Source organism: Mercenaria mercenaria, chromosome 6 (genome assembly GCF_021730395.1).
Source record: "Mercenaria mercenaria strain notata chromosome 6, MADL_Memer_1, whole genome shotgun sequence".
Taxonomy (NCBI): Eukaryota; Metazoa; Mollusca; class Bivalvia; order Venerida; family Veneridae; genus Mercenaria; species Mercenaria mercenaria.
This window is the reverse complement of record NC_069366.1, coordinates 51,028,795-51,046,900: the sequence shown is the minus strand read 5'-3', so window position 1 is coordinate 51,046,900 and position 18,106 is coordinate 51,028,795. Positions and strand designations below refer to the sequence as shown.

General features: G+C 35.3%; 2 protein-coding genes across 2 annotated transcripts in view; both read right to left on the bottom strand.

The window, feature by feature from the left end:
• Positions 1-245: 245 nt before the first annotated feature.
• Positions 246-1,572, bottom strand: LOC128557735 (uncharacterized). The gene has a single exon (XM_053545879.1). It carries the CDS (start codon positions 1,564-1,566, stop codon positions 643-645), a length of 924 nt encoding a protein of 307 aa, XP_053401854.1. The 5' UTR covers positions 1,567-1,572; the 3' UTR covers positions 246-642.
• A 5,389-nt stretch (positions 1,573-6,961) lies between these two features.
• Positions 6,962-18,106, bottom strand: part of LOC123548921 (protein O-glucosyltransferase 2-like) — a 36,835-nt gene continuing 25,690 nt past the window's right edge. Inside the window, exons 3-9 of the mRNA XM_053545878.1 lie at positions 17,218-17,429; positions 15,682-15,759; positions 14,827-14,999; positions 13,558-13,795; positions 13,065-13,274; positions 11,031-11,120; positions 6,962-8,278 (exon numbers count right to left, since the gene is read on the bottom strand). Of these exons, the coding sequence (XP_053401853.1) occupies positions 8,117-8,278; positions 11,031-11,120; positions 13,065-13,274; positions 13,558-13,795; positions 14,827-14,999; positions 15,682-15,759; positions 17,218-17,429 (1,163 nt within the window). The 3' untranslated portion in view covers positions 6,962-8,116. The remainder of the gene's footprint in view (positions 8,279-11,030; positions 11,121-13,064; positions 13,275-13,557; positions 13,796-14,826; positions 15,000-15,681; positions 15,760-17,217; positions 17,430-18,106) is intronic.

Sequence of the window (18,106 nt, the reverse complement as noted above, 5' to 3'; positions counted from 1 at the left end):
TATAAAAAATATCGGAACATGCTGAAATGACCGTATTGTCGCAAAAATAATATAAACAAAGATCTCGAAGAGGTCTCTGCAACTTTAAATTATTGAGAAAAAAAATCAATAGCGATATATATCGGTCAAATGCCCTTCAATTTTATAACCTACTAAAGGTGAAACAGGTTGAAGGCACCGCTCATTGGTAGTGTAAGATTGATCCTAGATCTATTATACTTGACACGGAATAGCATACTCGGTATAATACACATTGAACAGATTTGATAGTACTATAATTTTGTTTGGTTGAAATAAAATCATCTGCATAGAAATATAGCCCAGAGAATCTTTATGTACGAAAAACTTCAATGGGCCACATTTTTCAAGGGCAATTGTGAACAAATAGGTTCGTATGCATTTATTTCTTTTTAATCTTGGCAAACAATCAGTACAAGAAAACCTAACCGCATCTACTAAGTCATCTTCACAAACAACTTTATTTTTTTTTTAATACAAGATGTCTGTGTATATACACCATGCAATTCAAAAGTTGCATAAACGAAATACGTGCCATAATTTATTACAGATGAATCAAATATTTAAAACTTTTCACGACTTATCTTCAACAACAGCTCATTCCTATCATTCTATGCAAGGTGATTAAGTAAGCTTGTACTTGAGAATTGTGTTACATTTTGATCCGAGAAAACTCAGAAAAAGTGAATCTGATTCTCTATTAAAGCACAAGGCCTGTGGACTCTTTGACTTGTTCAGCACAGTCTTTGTTTTCTTGTTTTCTGATGACAGCAGATGTAAATTGTCTTTTCCACAGTTGCAAACTAGCACTGACCCGTCGCTGTAAACGGCAATGCCTTTCTGGTGCAAGAGGTTTGTATCTTTGTATGTATTAAGTACCTTTCCTGATGTAGTGACCTTAGTCACTGAATTATCCAAGAAATCAGAAACGAAAATACAGTAACAATCATGGTCTACAGCTACGTACCGCGGATTCCTAAATAAAGCCTTCCCACTGCTGTCAGTATCAATCTTCTGTATAACTTTCCCACAAAGACTCAGAATCTCCACTTTTGGAGGATCGAAATAAGATACAACAAGACTGTTCTTCCTGTAGGCTATTCCAAGACACTTTCCATCAACAGCAATGTCGCGAGTCTTTGACAGACCACTTCTAAAGGACAAGAAACATATTTTCTTTTCGTCGGTCACAGTAACTGCTAGCTGATCGTATGAAACGTATGTTAAATCCGAAGGCCCTGATGAAAGTTTGAGCTTAGAAGTAGTTTTATCAGATTTGGTATCAATCAGCTTCACCGAGTAATTGTCATAATCAGTACACACAAGTGTATCAGGAGCTATAGCTACCATTCCTGTGATCCAACAATCACTTCCATCAGTAGAAGATTTTACACTGACTTCTCCAGTAAGAGTTGGTGTTAAATCTTGGAGACGCCTTGGAGACATGACCTGGCGATTTCTTATTTGTTTTGGTCGGAGATCACCGAGAGAACCTTGTTTCGTTTGAAAATATTCCAGGATTTTATTGTTTTTCTCAAACGTATACATACTGGGCTCATTTTTCTCGTCCTGTAATTTCAGTTCCTCTGCTATCTTCTGCAGGCGATAACTTATTTGTTTCGATTGTACAAATAAATCACCTGACTGCTTCACTTTTGAAGTAAGCTGTTAATGGATGTTTTCGAGTTCGAGTTTCATCGGTTGTAACTCATTTTCAATAGCCTTTAACATTGTGTCAGTTTTCATTTTCAGTGTTTCACATTGATCCAGTAGTTTCCGTTCCATATCTTCCAAATATTTATCTACTTGTTTTCGAAACGCTCGAATATCCCCTACAGCTTTAGCATAAAGTCTATAAACTTCTTTACCATCTTCTTCAACCTCTTTCTTCAGCGATTTAGCATCGTTCTCAAGCTGCTTAGCCCTTGCAACGAGCTGTTCATATTCCTCGCCATCTATAAAATCCTTAGAAATATCGGGAATGTAATCGATCTTACACGATTTATGATCAAGAATCATACAGTCTCCGCATCCAACTGCATCATGCTGCCTGCAGAAAAACTTTACAATTTCCGAGGCATGTTTCGTACAGGTCAATGTACATCCATATTTCGCTGACGCTGGTGCCCTATCTTTAGGCATGTTATATTTATCCAGAAGAACATGATGTCTGCTCGGTGTTGGTTTACAGTGATATTTGTAACAGGTTATGCATAAATACTCCTCACAATTTTGACAGAATCCCGCGGCTTCCACATGGTTTAGAGATAGACCCTAACATTTTCATTAATAGAAATACATTAAATAAAGTCTAGAAATTGATTTCCAAGTCCTTGAAATTGACAAAAATGATTTCACAAATGTGCAATGTATGATAGTTTTGCTAATATCAATAACAGAAATTTTAATATTTAATTCAAAGTTGTGATCCGCAAAGAATGTCAACTCTTGCCTTGGGCTAGTACTTTAAAGCAGAGATATTTATTAGTTTACTTCCCTTGCAATTACACAATAGAGTAGAAAACGAAAACGGTTTAAAACACAATATTATACATTTTTGCACAACAAAATCGTTCAGGATTTATTAATATGTGTTTGATTTACCCCTGAACCTCTGGTTTCTATGATTTTGTCAACTTATTTATGGTAAAAATTAACTTTTAACAAGCCGATAATAAAATGAAATACCAGTAAGTATTTTATAGTGCAGATAATACAGTTTTGCTTGTATCAAAATGTCACAATGGAAGCACTTTTGTAATACAGAACACCTGGTAGGATTAGTAAAGGTGCAATTATATTGATCTCTTTTTCCTATGCCTACATGGTTTCCTTCGCCTGCGCATGGCTGACATGAAAACTCAAAATCATCTGCTGAACCTCCGGATAAACTCAAGTTTCTGTCATTTGATGTCCTTCGACCAGATACCTCCATTTTAGCAAGAAATCTTTAATTGATTAGAACCAGCATTATAATATCCACGCCCGTATTATATGCCCGCATAGACTTGTCAATATTTGATAATAATTTACTTCCTCCTAGTAATCACGTGATTATATTTTGACGGTCGCTTATCAATCTAAAATCAAAGCACTGAAAGCACAGAAAGGTTGAAACCTCTGTTAACGAATATTATAATCTGAAGAAATACATATTATTCTGGGAATAGGTGTGTATGTAGCCTGCACTTTCAAAGGAACTAGTATTAAAGGAATGAAGGTAGTTATTCGCCGGATATGCCACCGTGGCCTACTTAATTGTAGTCCATATGAATATATAGTGCAATTTTCCCCGACTAGTAAAGGCTATTTTCATGTCAGATATCAGCTTTATTGATGCTCGATTGTAAAGAAGAATTCTGCTGATGTTTTAAAGCTACGTTATATGCTTCAAAAAGTTAGTCGAAGCTGTTTGGTAAGATGAAAGTAAAAGCATGTATTTCCTGATGTCTACCTATACAATATTAGCGTTTCCATCACGTGTATCAATCACATGACCATGGCTTGACTCCCATAAGTAGTCATGTGCATCTCCTCAGATCTTTTTCTACACAAAGAGCTAGGTTTAACATGTGATAAGGTAGTAAATTATATCTCCGATATCGATCTAGAATCTGAGCAGACGACGTAAGGAGAAAAATAGAGGGTAAGTCAATGTCTGTGCACCCTGAACAATGAGAACAATGGAGAGTAGGTCAATGCAGCCTAAACAAACGGACTCGCTTAGGTATGACTTAATCAGTAGCAGACGATGTTTGCTAAACCATGTTTATTCAACAGTAACTACAAAATCATTGTGTACATAAATGAGCTCCCGGTGTTCCCAAACTGCGCATATCATTTAAGAAAGATAAAACAAACAAAAAAGTCATTGTGGTCCTACTGCTCATAAGGTTATCAGACTATTCTCCAAGTAATCAGATCTCTAACAGTTCAACTCCAATATTATTTATATTTGCTATGTGTCAAGTTTTTTTATAATTGTAAGTTGAAGCATATTTCCAAGAATTACTAAATTGTGGTGATAAATTAGTAAATCAAAAGAATTATCAAGCGTAAATTAGAAGGTTATGAAAATAATATCGTAGAATCAGATGACTACAGGCAGTGCACATCGTACAGTACCAGAATGCACTTACTGCAGCCACAACACCCAGAAAAGTTCAACTCCAAGAATTCAACACGTCAAAAGTTCAACTCCAAGATGATTCTCAAAGTAATCAGATCTCCAAGATTATAAATTTGCTCAACTCCCAAGACTATCAATGTTTGCCAGGTTTCAAGTTGTATGTTATAGCGTTTCGAAAAATAACGAACAAATCTACAGTTGGCAGCGGGCTACATCAATAACAAATAATATATATTTTTGACGTAATCAATGCTACTTTCTATGTTCACCAGTCTATTGTACATATAATATTTGAGTAAATGTTTTCTTGACAAAAACGTTATGTATTAAATAAATAAGGCTACTAATTAAGAATAGCCATTGTGTTGACTTCCACAAAACAAAAACACAATTTTCAGATATATAGAATGATGTTTTGACAAATAAGGATCATGGGACCCTTCTCTCATTCTTAACTATAAGCTAGAAGACATAATTTTAAAAGAATTTCCATGTAGCTAGGTTGAAAGTATTGAGTAGAATAGAAAAATCTATTTTTTTTTGTTCAAAATTCAACACGATAATACACATAATACACCAACTTTCACTTGGAGCACGGGTTGTATAATTCTACACATTTATGTGAAATCAACTTCTAGTTCAATAGCCGACCCTAGAAATACAATGTATTGATGTCATGACTTAATCATGACACCAATACATTAAGTGTTGCAACCCCACTTCTTTAATTCATGGGTTGTTGCCTTTAAACTCCGCTATCTTGTTAAAGAGTTTCTACAAAACCGATCCTGCTAAAACAACAGTAGAAGTCAGTGGGATCCACCAAACGGGAAACTAGACCTATCTACCTGAAAATCCTGCTGTTGTACGTTACTTCCGTACACTTTTCAGATATAAAAAGGAACTGTACACATGAAAATCGTGTTATGAATGTTTTGACGATTAAGGAATACAGATCTTTTCTCTCTTTTTTCAGAAGATATATACTGAACTTATATAGCTGCAAGTCACTAAGCGAAGCGCTGGCGGGGCACATGAATGGAATTTCCATTGTAGGGTTCACATCATGCAAACGACCCCATGTGATATTCTACATAATAAATTAATCACTCATTATGTACTTCTTTGATTCTATTTTGCTTAACGGTCAATATAAAAGACTCTGTTTTATTAATGTTTCGGCCTTATGGCCTATATTAAAATGACAAATTTCTACACCATGGCGTTTTTAGTTCAACAACAATTGTAATACAAATCCGGAACTGGCGTAACGTTGTTAAATGTCATCGTCAAGTCCCGCTAAAATCGAGGCACATTTCCAATTTACAGGGACTGCCAATATTTAACTTGTAAATAATGAAGTAAGTTTAATACAAGTTAAAGCATAGCAAAAGTTCCTTCTAGGGCATATCTATATAAATACAAGAGTGCCAGAATGTCACAATATACGCCCGTCACAGCAAATTTCTTTACTCTAGCACCTGTATTTGCAAATGGAATTTTAATTTTGTGGTTGTTTAGTAATCATTGTAAGTCATTTGTTTTTCTAAGTCCACAAAAAAACTCCTTACCAGGTAGAGATACCTTAAAATACACCTAAAATTTGAAAGTAACATCTATGTTGTACCACAGAAAAGTGGTCTTGTTTTTTCCCTACGGTCAGTTATAAAAAAGTTACAATATAAGTTTTTTATAGTAACAACTAAGGGAAGTTAAAAAAAAAAAAAAAAAAAAAAAAAAAAAAAATTTGTAAGTCCACACAAAAATCTTTACCAGGTAGAGATTGGTCAAAATACACCTCAAAATTGGATGTTACATGCATGTTGTACTACAGAAAAGTGGTCTCGATTTTTCCCTAGGACTAGTATTAAAAAAGTTAAAATAAAAGCTATTTAAAGTAACAACAAAGGGAAGTAATCCTAAAGAAGGGAACTGCGCATGACACTTCGTCTCATGATGGTGTATAATTGTGCCAAGTTACATCAAAATCCCTCCATGCATGAAGAAGAAATGCTTCGGACAAAGTCATTCTTGTATCTGACCTTTGGCCTCTAAGTGTGACCTTGACCTTAGACCTAGGGACCTGGTTCTTGCGCACGACACTCCGTCTCGTGGTGGTGAACATTTGTGCCAAGATATATCAAAATCCCTCCATGCATGAAGAAGATATGCTCCAGACAAATTTTTTAAGAAAATAAGATGAAGGGGAATAACTCAAAAAATAGGCATGGTAGAGTTATTGTTCTTGCACACTGTACTTCCTCCCAATGTGTTCTATCAGTGTATGAAGTTTGAAGAAAATCCCTCCAGTACTTTTGGAGTAATGCTCCGGACAAAGATCGTTGCAGACAGACGGACGGTGAGCATTTCTAATATCCCCTTCGCCTTTGGCGGGGGGATAACAAGATTGCTCAATGCATGTCAAAGTTATGGTCTGAACAAGCTGTCAAGATCTGACATGACCTTTGACCTCCAAATGTGACCTTGACCTTTGAGATAGGAACATGGGGTTTGCGCATGACACTCTGTCTCACTGAGGTTAACATTCATGCCAAATATAAACAAGATTGCTCCACGCATGTCAAAGATGGTCCAGAAAAACAAATCCGGACGGACACATGCACATACACCGAACAGCCATTTGGACGTCTATGTCTTGGCTTCAGCAAGAGGGCTTGATGAGACTATTGTCCAGCAATGAAAATCCCCTACTGTAATGGGCATTCTTTATATTGGAACTTATCTGAAGAACCTGCATATTCTTCAAATAACCTACCATCTACGAGTCGGGTTTAATAAAACAAAGTCTTGTACTTTGTTGATTTGGGTTTTACAGCACAACAAAACAAAGCACAGGTTTAATGGTGCCAAAGTGGACCAAACATTTTGGTTACTCATATTATTTATATCTCAATAAAAATATACGATATGGAATCAAAACTTTTATACCTGCTATAATTAGCAAAACCAAATGTTCAAGTATTCTTATAAATTATTTAAGTTGCCTTTTACGATCATGCAAGGATAATACACAGGGTCAGTTTTTTTCATACACAAGTTGGGACTTGAAAGATAACAAAGGATTTATCTTTTGTGACTGACAGAATGGACAGACTGACAGTAAAACAAATGGATTTAGGAACAAAAAAAATTAATCTGTATATATTCAGGAAAGACAGGTGACAAACCGAAAGTCCCTTCTGGTGGAACACCTGTAGGAGACTTAAAACTGCATCAACTTTTTAAAACATCTCAGGTTCATTTGTATAACTGTCATATGTATACACTTCAATTTCTGTTTAATTTCCAAAATAAAGGCTGTCAATCTGAATCATTTTCCCTGGCAGAACAATAGTAAATACAAAGTAAAGTAAATGCCTTTAATTATATGGAGGCTGTCTTGTACATTTGGTATATTTCGTAACAGTCATGTCTATGAACAATACAGTGAAGCCATGTACATGAAATGTTGTAATGTGAAGACAATGCTATCTGAACATATGATGCAGATTGACTGTAATAAAATTTGTAGGGAAAACTAAGATTCAGTGAAACACTGGAGAATCAGCTTAACTATATAGTTGCAATTTTTACCAAAAAATTTCACTTACAACTGAGGGTATTCTCTTTAAACAAAACTTTCAAATAATGTACGAGATATTTGGTTTCCAGGAAGATGACCTGTACAAAAAAATTACACCTTACTTCAGGGTTGGCAGTCAAGAAAAGTATTTAGAGACTTTCATATAGTAACTATTTACACTATAAGTCTATGCAAAAAGCAATAGCAGTACATGACCCTAAAATCTGCAGTTGTAAGCTATAGCTATATTATTACTGTGAAACTATACGCACAGTTTCTGAAAATTGAACTGCTAATACTTCTACACATTTAAAACATGCACCATGTCTCAACAAATTGCATAGATATTTTTGATTATGGAATTGTGTCCTACATAGCTGTCTTCATCAAAGTTCATCTTTCCTTTTACTGGATTTAGTTTTTGATTTATCAGAATACTTCTGTTCCATCTTTTGGCAGTTACAGTTGTTATTGTCTTTTGGCTGTTCCACTAACTCCCATGTATCATCTGGAGGTGTGGGCGGAGCCTTGAATCTTTTGGAATATGACTGTAAAGAGCAAAACAATGCAATGAAAAATATTTTTACAGAGGATTAAAAGAAATATTTAGATTATTGTATATCCAAAAAGTAGACATAAATAGGCCACTTTATAGATGAAACACAGGTCAAAGCTTTGTACCTCTCAGTCTTAGCACTGATCGGAAATCATTAACACTTATGGGGGATAAATTTTATTCCATGAATTTTCTGGATGCATCAGTTCACAAACTAAATCCCAGCTAACAAATAAAATTTCAATTCACTTAATTTTCCAAAGCTGAAATACATGGATTCATATCCCCATGACATACTAGAAACAGCCATTGTGAAGAACACTAAATTTGATACCCACAAAGTTAAAAATAAGACACTATGTCTTTTCTGCATATTTTCATTGAAACTCACAATATTGAAATCTGCTATGTGCATTTCCACAAAAAGCTTCAAGTAACAAAATAATAATATCAATATCATTGAGAAAGAGTTCCCACATGGACACAGAACAAATAAAATTAAGTTTGTATACCAGTCTCAGATTGCAGGTATTACCAAAACAGTTCACAGTCAACCAACCAGATTTCAGACTGGTTTCCAAACTAAGTTTTATATAACCTTGGGTCCAGGGCCCTTATTCATCAACAACTTGAACTTATAAGAATGACAAATCTCAAAATGTCATAGCATTGTTTATAGGAGAGATCGCCCTGACATCATGCATCAACACCTGTTTACCTGGTGGTGGGCAAAAACAAATATTTTTACATCGTTTGTGTATGGGATCGGAATCTTTAATTTTTAAAAACTTTTTCGTTCATTTGTGGATTTTTAAAAATTCAAAAAGTTTTGAAATGCTTACGATTTTTATATTTTCTTATTCAAATATCTGTTGAAAATGAATAACTATTTTAAATGACATATAAATTTAATAGCGGCATAGCGATGCTCCAAACTTTTAGAAACAAGAGGACCATGATGATCCTGAATCACTCACCTGTCCCCACATGACCCAATTTTGAACTGAGTATGACGTCGGTTTTTTTCTATTATTTGACATAGTGACCTAGTTTTTGAGCTCATGTGACCCAGTTTTGAACTTGATCTAGATATCATCAAGATAAAAATTCTGACCAATTTTCATGAAGATCCACATTGTAGGACTGTAGGAAGATAGTATGGCCTAGTTTTGTTATATGATGTTAGATGTTTGACCTGGTTTTTGATGGCGCGTGACCCAGTTTCTAACTTCACCTAGATATCATCAAGGTGAACATTCTAATTTTCATGAAGATCCATTCAAAAGTATGGCCTCTAGAGAGGTCACGATGTTTTTCTATTTTTATACCTACTGACCTAGTTTTTGACTGCAGTTGACCCAGTTTCGAACTTGATCTAGATATCATCAAGATGAACATTCAGACCAACTTTCATACAGATCCCATGGAAAATATGGCCTCTAGAGAGGTCACAAGGTTTTTTTATTATTTGACCTACTGACCTAGTTTTTGATGGCACGTGACCCAGTTTCGAACTTGCCCTAAATATCATCAAGGTGAACATTCTGACTAATTTTCATGAAGATCCATCGAAAAGTATGGCCTCTACAGAGGTCACAAAGTTTTTCTAATTTTAGACCTACTGACCTAGTTTTAAACCGCACATGACCCAGTTTCAAACCTGACCTAGATATCATCAAGATGGACATTCTGACCAACTTTCATAAAGATCCCATGAAAAATGTGACCTCTAGAGTGGTCACAAGCAAAAGTTTACGGACGGACGCACGCACAGACGACGGACGCTGCGTGATCACAAAAGCTCACCTTGTCACTTTGTGACATGTGAGCTAAAAACACTGTAAGTTAAGCATTCATAATTAATCCATTTTATTTCGAAATAATAATTAAAAGTTATCAATAAATTGTTTGTTTTATATCCTTTCCGTTGATCAAAAAATTATTGATATCATTTGTGTTTTAAAAAAGTTTAAGCCGTTAGAAAAACATTACTGTTAACAAAAAACATGGACGCTCGGCGTCTGCCCAACTGATCTATGTCTTATCAGTTCTAAAAATAGAATATACAACGGATTTGTATACAAACACGATCTCTCCTATAGGATATGTACACTAAGAAAATTTTGCAGAGCTGTATATAGCTAAAGGGAGACTATTCATTCAAAGTTTTATGACACTGTGTTAATTTGAGAATGACAGTGTCTAAGATTTTAAACCTTGATGAATACAGGCTCAGGTGAGATAGACCCTTTCTTACATTTATTTGTATATTAATACTGATATAAAGTCATGCAAGAAGAAACTTGGGGATATGCCAACATAACATTTTAGATAGCAATGTCCTTCTGTTTAGTTGTTGCAGATAACTATGGAGCAGAGTGACTATTTTCTAGCACAAAATTATTGTTTAAACAGTGTATTACCAATAAGATATATATACAATAAATATATCTGCACATCAAGGTCTTTTAAACTCAAAACATTAATGATACAATGTATATTATGGTGGCAAATAGTGGTTTTATTACAACATACAAGTTTAGCTTATGTGGAAAAATATCAAGAATTCTGTCCCTTTGTTTATCTATTTTGCTAAAGCATTTCACTCTGTAAGCTGATCAAACTCCTTCCTGTAACTTGTGGTAAATATACCAATATCTAGCATTGTCTATAAGCAAACCCCCTTTATTTTACTTATTATTCTAGCTAGTATGTGAACCAAACATTAAAATGTTGGTACATACCTCAAATAATTTAACATGATAGCAGAATATTTCTTTGGGTGAAAGGCTCTCTAAAACATAGTTTTGTGCATTCCTCGCAATTTCATGTACCTGAAAATATACAACATTACACATAAATGTTTACTTTCCAATTTTATCATTTCTTGCGAAGAAATTCTCAATCATTTCTTGAGACATCTTTTTTAACAAAAAAATTGGCAAAATATTCTCCCATTTTAACCACACAGGCAGATCTATTGAATCTTAAAAGTCAATTTAAATAACAATTATTCTATTAAGCAAAGTGAATAAATAATAAAATCTATTAAGTCAATGTAAATGTGATTAAATAAGCAGAGAAATAATATGTATTAAAAGGGAAAAGAAACACCTGTATATATTTTCACGAAATAATTTCAAAGATTTCAAACATACACTTTCAGTTTTGGTATTGAATTGTATATCTGACAGATTTTCAATAAAACAGAGTAGAAGCCAGCTTGTCAGACCCATTTCAACAAGAGCTCGTAGAACACGAAATGCCCCCCTTGATGCATTCAGTAATGGGGAACATTAGTCAGTTACTTCCCCTGATTATGTCCAAGATGTAGATTGGTCCTTCCTTGGTTTTTATCGTTGACTTCTATGTAATTTTCAAAAGCAGTATCTATACTAAATTTCATTGGATTGGAAAATGATTAAGGACAGGTTTTCTCTTAGTGGCCCTCTGTTAAATTTAGGTTGGATTAATCATTTTATTTAGAAACCTACTCATAAAAAGCATATTTATTTTGACCAACCGCAACATCTTGGATAAAGGTTATAACGAAAAAGTCAGAGGAATCCAACTGAAAGGGACCAATGTAATATTTGGTTATCCTTGCGCTTTATCATACAACAATTCAAGGGAAGTAACAAGCTAATGTTCCTCATTGCACAAGGAACAGAAATTATTTGGTCACTGTACATAAAAGTTCTACTATTCTGGGTCAATGTGACCTTGACCTTTGACCTACTGACCTCAAAATCAATAGGGGTAATCTGCTGGTCATGATCAACCTCCCTATTAAGTTTCGTGATCCTAAGCCCAAGCATTCTCAAGTTATCGTCCTGAAATGGTTTAAATGTTCTAGGTCACTTTGACCTTTGACTTACTGACCTCAGAATCAATAGGGGTCATCTGCTGGTCCTCCCTATCAAGTTTCGTGATCCTAGGCCCAAGCACTCTCAATTTCTCGTCTGGAAACAGTTTAACTGTTCCGGGTCATTTGACATTGACCTTTGACCTTCAGACCCAAAAATAAATAGGGGTCATCTGCTGGTCATGACCAACCTCCCTATCAACTTTCATGATCTTAGACCCAAGAATTCTTGAGTTATTATCCGGAAATCATACAACTGTTCTGGGTCGCTGTGACCTTGACCTTTGACCTACTGACCACAAAATCAATAGGGGTCATCTGCTGGTCATGACCAACCTCCCTATGAAGTTTAATAATCCTAGGTGCAAGCATTCTAGAATTAGCATCCGGAAACCGTTTAACTGTTCTGGAACACTGTGACCTTGACCTTTGACCTAAAAGCCTCAAAATCAATAGGGGTCATCTATTGGTCATGATCAACCTCCCTATCAACTTTCATGATCCTTGGCCCAAGCGTTCTTGAGTTATCATCTGACCGACATCTGCAAAACAATATACCCCTCCTTCTTTGAAGGGGGACATAACAATTACAATTTCGCCATCTATAATACCAAGACATGATTTGCAGATGCAGTAAAATATACAACCAGTTAAACACTGATTCCCTCTCCTCCCCTCTCCTCCCAACTGCAGACTAACAAAATGAGCAAAACACTCAAATTATCAAGAGTTTTGAATAATCCAAAGACTGTAAATAAAAGAAAAATGGCTGGGGATCAGGCAAATTGCTTGGAAGCCTAGTTGCTTTAGCAATTGATGCTGGAACCAGCTACGTTTCACTGTATGTTTTCTAGCAATTGATGCTGGAACCAGCTATGTTTCACTGTGTGTTTTCTTTTTAATTTCAGTTTACCTTTTCATCATTATCTTTAGCCCACTGTATTTTCTCTAGCAGGTCACTCAGATCCCTTTTGAATGGTACGTAGTGGACGTAAGGCTTCAAATCTTTGTAGAAATGTTCATAATAATGAGAGTCTTGTTTAAGGACTACAGAGTCCCCTGCCAGAAGATACGGCAATCTGTACGCTGCAACTGTTCCATCAATATTGACTTGGTATTTATACTGAAAACAAAACAAGATCATGGAACCAGTACTGGTAATTAGCTTCAGAAAGACAGACTAATATCTAGATACTTGCTTTTTTGTATTATTTACCAAGTAATATTAAAATACAGAAAATGCAAATAAAGCAATTTTTCTAATCTGCAGTACTTCTTACAGATCAGTACATGTACATAATTTGTTGGTCTTATTTCAATTTTCAAACATTTTCATTCTTCAACAACAAAATCACAGTTACATCACATCAATGTAAGTTTATTGTAATGCTATATATATTACAAACCTTAAAGAAATCGAAGAAAGGGATATTATTCACAAGATCCCCATATTTCTCCTGATCATGTTTAAAGAAGAACATTCTCGTCATTTTTGCGTGAAGTAAGTCTGGATGTTTTCTCGACATCACGACAAGATCTAAACGCTCCTGCCGGCTGTCACGTCCACGCCAGAAACCTATTTCAGTTTTGTTCTCCCAGCGTGTTGGACTTTTACCCATTACATGAAACACATCTAATGACTGTCTGAAAGATACAGACTTTGAAATTATCTCAACTTGTAGGTATATAGATTTTTTTTCATGTTTTTCCACAATCACTGAAAACCTGACTAAAAATTTACATAATATTGTTATTTACAAAACTGAACAAATACATCTTTACAAAGCACAGTCCCCCATAAGAATCTGTTCATTTTCTAAAGGTTCTTTTATACCTGTCAATGTGTTAAGAACCCCTTAAACTAACTGTAACAGTATCCTGCAGTATCCAATCCACAAGAGCTGACCAGAGGACAGCAATGCCCAACTATTCAAATGCTTTGTCACAAAAAAGTAAAATAAATAAATACAAAGAAATCATACTTTAAAGGGGCAACAATTTTGCTTTTAAAAGTATGAGTAAGTAACGAGTTATGGAACTTTCCACTGCTATGAAGCTAAATACAATACCAGCTTATATGAGCATAGCTTTATGGAAACAAAACATAATTATAAAACTGTGCACAGCATGTCAGAAAATCACAGTGAACAAGATTGAAGATCTAATCCATTCTCATAAGTAGTTACTGAGATGCCAGCTTAACTTCAACAAAAGGGCCCTGATGGCCTTAGATTGCTCAAATGAGTTTCACAGCTGGCTTGAATAATTTCTGTAGAGAGTCAATTTAGGAACATTTGTGTGAAATTATTTTGAAATCAAGCCATAAGTTTCTAACCAGAGGAATCTCATAGCCCTATACATGAATAACATCCTCTGAAGATTTTTTGAAATTGGTTTACTGGTTACTTGGGAGATGTCCTTTAAATAAATTGTGGATGACAGACAGACTGACGGATGATGGACATTCAATAAAGAGCACTTTGTGCTTAGGTGAGCTAAGAACTTGACCAAATATTGCCAAGCAGAAAAAAGGAACATAATTTTGTAGAAAAGGCAAAATAGAATTACTAAGATACCAGTATACATACAAAAACTTAACTGAATCAGGATGACTACTAGTCGGTGAATGCTGCAATAGCTCTACCTCTTCTTTGAACAGCTGCGCTAAAAATTACCTTCCTAACATTTCCAACGTTGCTTCTGTCAGATCATAGGTAGGCATGACAATATCTAGCGAGTCATCTGATCCACACCATGAAAATATCGGCAATGGGTTTTCCGTGCGTTTCCTTTTCTCCAGTGGCCAATCTCCGAGATTCACAAAAAATTCAAGATCTGGAAGTTTTACCTGCAAACAAATATATGCCCACTTAGAAATAAGACTTATCCGCTATTTCAGTAAATAACTAATAAGGGATCATAGCTTTGACAAAAGTTAGAAATATGACAGTAAAATTTGTAAGATTAAAGTCAGTTAAGAGGCTGTTACATAAAACCACTGATTAAAACTCTCCAATGCACACTTTCTCTACTTTCTTCAGTTACCAGGAATGTTTTGAAGTAAAGAATATATCCAATGCAGTTGCTATATCCAAGTTTCACTGTATATATCTTTGACTTAATACTAAAGTATGGTACATACTAGTACATGTATAAGTGGTATAAATGCAATAACAATATACAAATCCAAGGCAGTGCAGCAGAAAACATTCATGTAACAACAATACATTTGAGAAACACTGTTTTACTTTTTATGATGAAGCTCCTGCATTGTAAATAAGGAAAAGAGATTTGGTGTATAATTAACATCAATGCCCAGTGTTACTTTTGTACAATTTTTCATGAAATTTCCTTACCCGACAAGGTGTGATATCCAGTTCTGGTAATATATCCTAAATGAAAGATACTGGTAAGTTTACTGTATAGCAAACTGACCTAGCTAATTCAATCTAGGTATTTGCCTCGCAGTTCGACTGAGTATAAAAGCCTATATGAAATCTGCCAAAAAAAATTCAATATTCCTGACTTACCTTCTTTGTTAAAGACAACAAAATGGCATCGCTAAACATCTTAAACCCAACATGCTGGCCAAATGTTTTACGATATATCTGAAAAAAAAAAAAATCATGCTTGACAATAATGAATATGACAAATAATACATTTTGTAAAACACATATGCTCCTCATGACTAAATGTTGGAGGTGACTAGTTGTATAATTTTCAGCCTCTGGTATACTGTGAAATCATTTAAATTCGCTGGCATGAAATTTCGCGCAAATGTGAAAAAGGACTTTTTCGCGCGGGCTTTAATTCGCGCGTTTCAATTTTAGAAATAAAAAATAAAATTAAAAATTAATAATAGCGCGGTCTTTAATTCGCGCATCAGTCCTAGCGCGAAATACGCGAAAATTCGTCCTACGCAAATAAAAATTATTTCACAGTACTGTGACATTGACCTTTGACCTAATGACTCCCTGAACAATAAGGTTATAAGTTTAATGGCCTTAGGCATAAGCATGCTCGGGTCTCTGTCACCTTGACTTCTGACCTACGGATCTCAAAACCAGAAGGGACAATAATGCTATTAAGTTTGGCCACTGTAGATAAAAACATTCTTCAGTTACAGATCACCATTAGGAAACTGTTTTCAGCCTCAAGGTTACTATGAACTTGATCTTTGACCTACTGATGCCAAAAATAATAGGGATCATCTACTGACCATACTGAAGTTTGACAACTATAGGCTAAAGCATTCTCTAGTAACTGAATGGAAACCGAAGTGTCTACCGACATACAGATGGCCAGATGGACTGGCAGACCAACATGAGTAAAGCAATAAACCCCTCTTTTTCAAGGAAGGCCATAAAAAAAGAAGTACACTCTTTTGTTTGTTTATCACAAAGACTGTAAAAGTGTTCTATCATTTACATGTCATGCATGTCTACTGCCTTTTGCACCAAAGAAATGAAGTGTGGTTCTGTAGTTCATAATTCAGGATGAAATACAATAGGGTAATTATAATTATAGTAGCTTGGTCTGGGACGCATACAGTATTCGGCTCAAGTGGATTAAGCTAGGTTGGATTACACAAGGTGCGCAAGCCCCAAGTGTGATCAGGCCAGGCAAAATTTACAAGAGCAAAATACAAAATCCCAGATCTAATAAACTAAAACGTCACGTAGCAGAGGCTGTTAGAATAGCAAACAATCTAATGTCTCATCAAAAGTGAATCATAGCCAGTTAAGTATTGTGAGGTTTGGAATGTTCCTCCTTTATACAAGCCATGAACTACAAACCCATAGGTCACACAGGTGCAACTTGCATTATACAGAAAAATGTTAATATCAAATCACAGCCTTTTCATGCCAGTTGCACGATCAGCAAATATCGTACAGTGTCACTCATATTCATCATGTTTGCAAAAGCATATAGTGCTCTAACTGACTTACACATGCAAAACTACCGAATTGCTGGTCTGATAAAAATTCAATTTTGACAGTCCCCAGATTTTAACTTTGCCTAAACATTTATAAATATTTCAAATAATTCCAATTTAAAAGTTTTACCTGATTATCTATGATTTTGTAGTAACAAAGACTGTGTGCGGTGCTTATATTGAAGCGCTGTATAGTTTCGGCAGCCGTCTTTTCTAGGTCTATATCTTTGAACAGAGATAGATCATTCTTGATCTGTTTGTACGAGTTTGTGCATTCCATACTGGTAAACCATTGCTGAATGTCTGGTTCAGGGCAGTAGCATGTCTCAGGATACATAAAGCCTGCAAAGGATGTACAAAAAGTCAGTAAATGTCACACAAAGCTACTGTTGTATAATACAGTAGTAGGTCTCAGGATACATGAGGCCTGTAATGGAGGTACAAAATGTCAGTAAATGTCACACAAGTGTTGTAGAATACAGTAGCAGGTCTCAGGGTACATAAAGCCTGTAATGGAGGTACAAAATGTCAGTAAATGTCACACAAAGCAAATGTTGTAGAATATAGTAGTAGGTCTCAGGATACATAAAGCCTGTAATGGAGGTACAAAATGTCAGTAAATGTCACACAAATCAAGTGTTGTAGAATACAGTAGCAGGTCTCAGGATACATAAAGCCTGTAATGGAGATACAAACTGTCAGTAAATGTCACACAAAGCAAGTGTTGTAGAATACAGTAGCAGGTCTCAGGATACATAAAGCCTGTAATGGAGGTACAAAATGTCAGTAAATGTCACACAAAGCAAGTGTAGAATATAGTAGCAGATCTCAGGATACATAAAGCCTGTAATGGAGGTACAAAATGTCAGTAAATGTCCCACAAGACAAGTGTTGTAGAATACAGTAGTAGGTCTCAGGAAACATGAGGCCTGTAATGGATGTACAAAATGTCAGTAAATGTCACACAAAGCAAGTGTTGTAGAATACAGCAGTAGGTCTCAGGATACATAAAGCCTGTA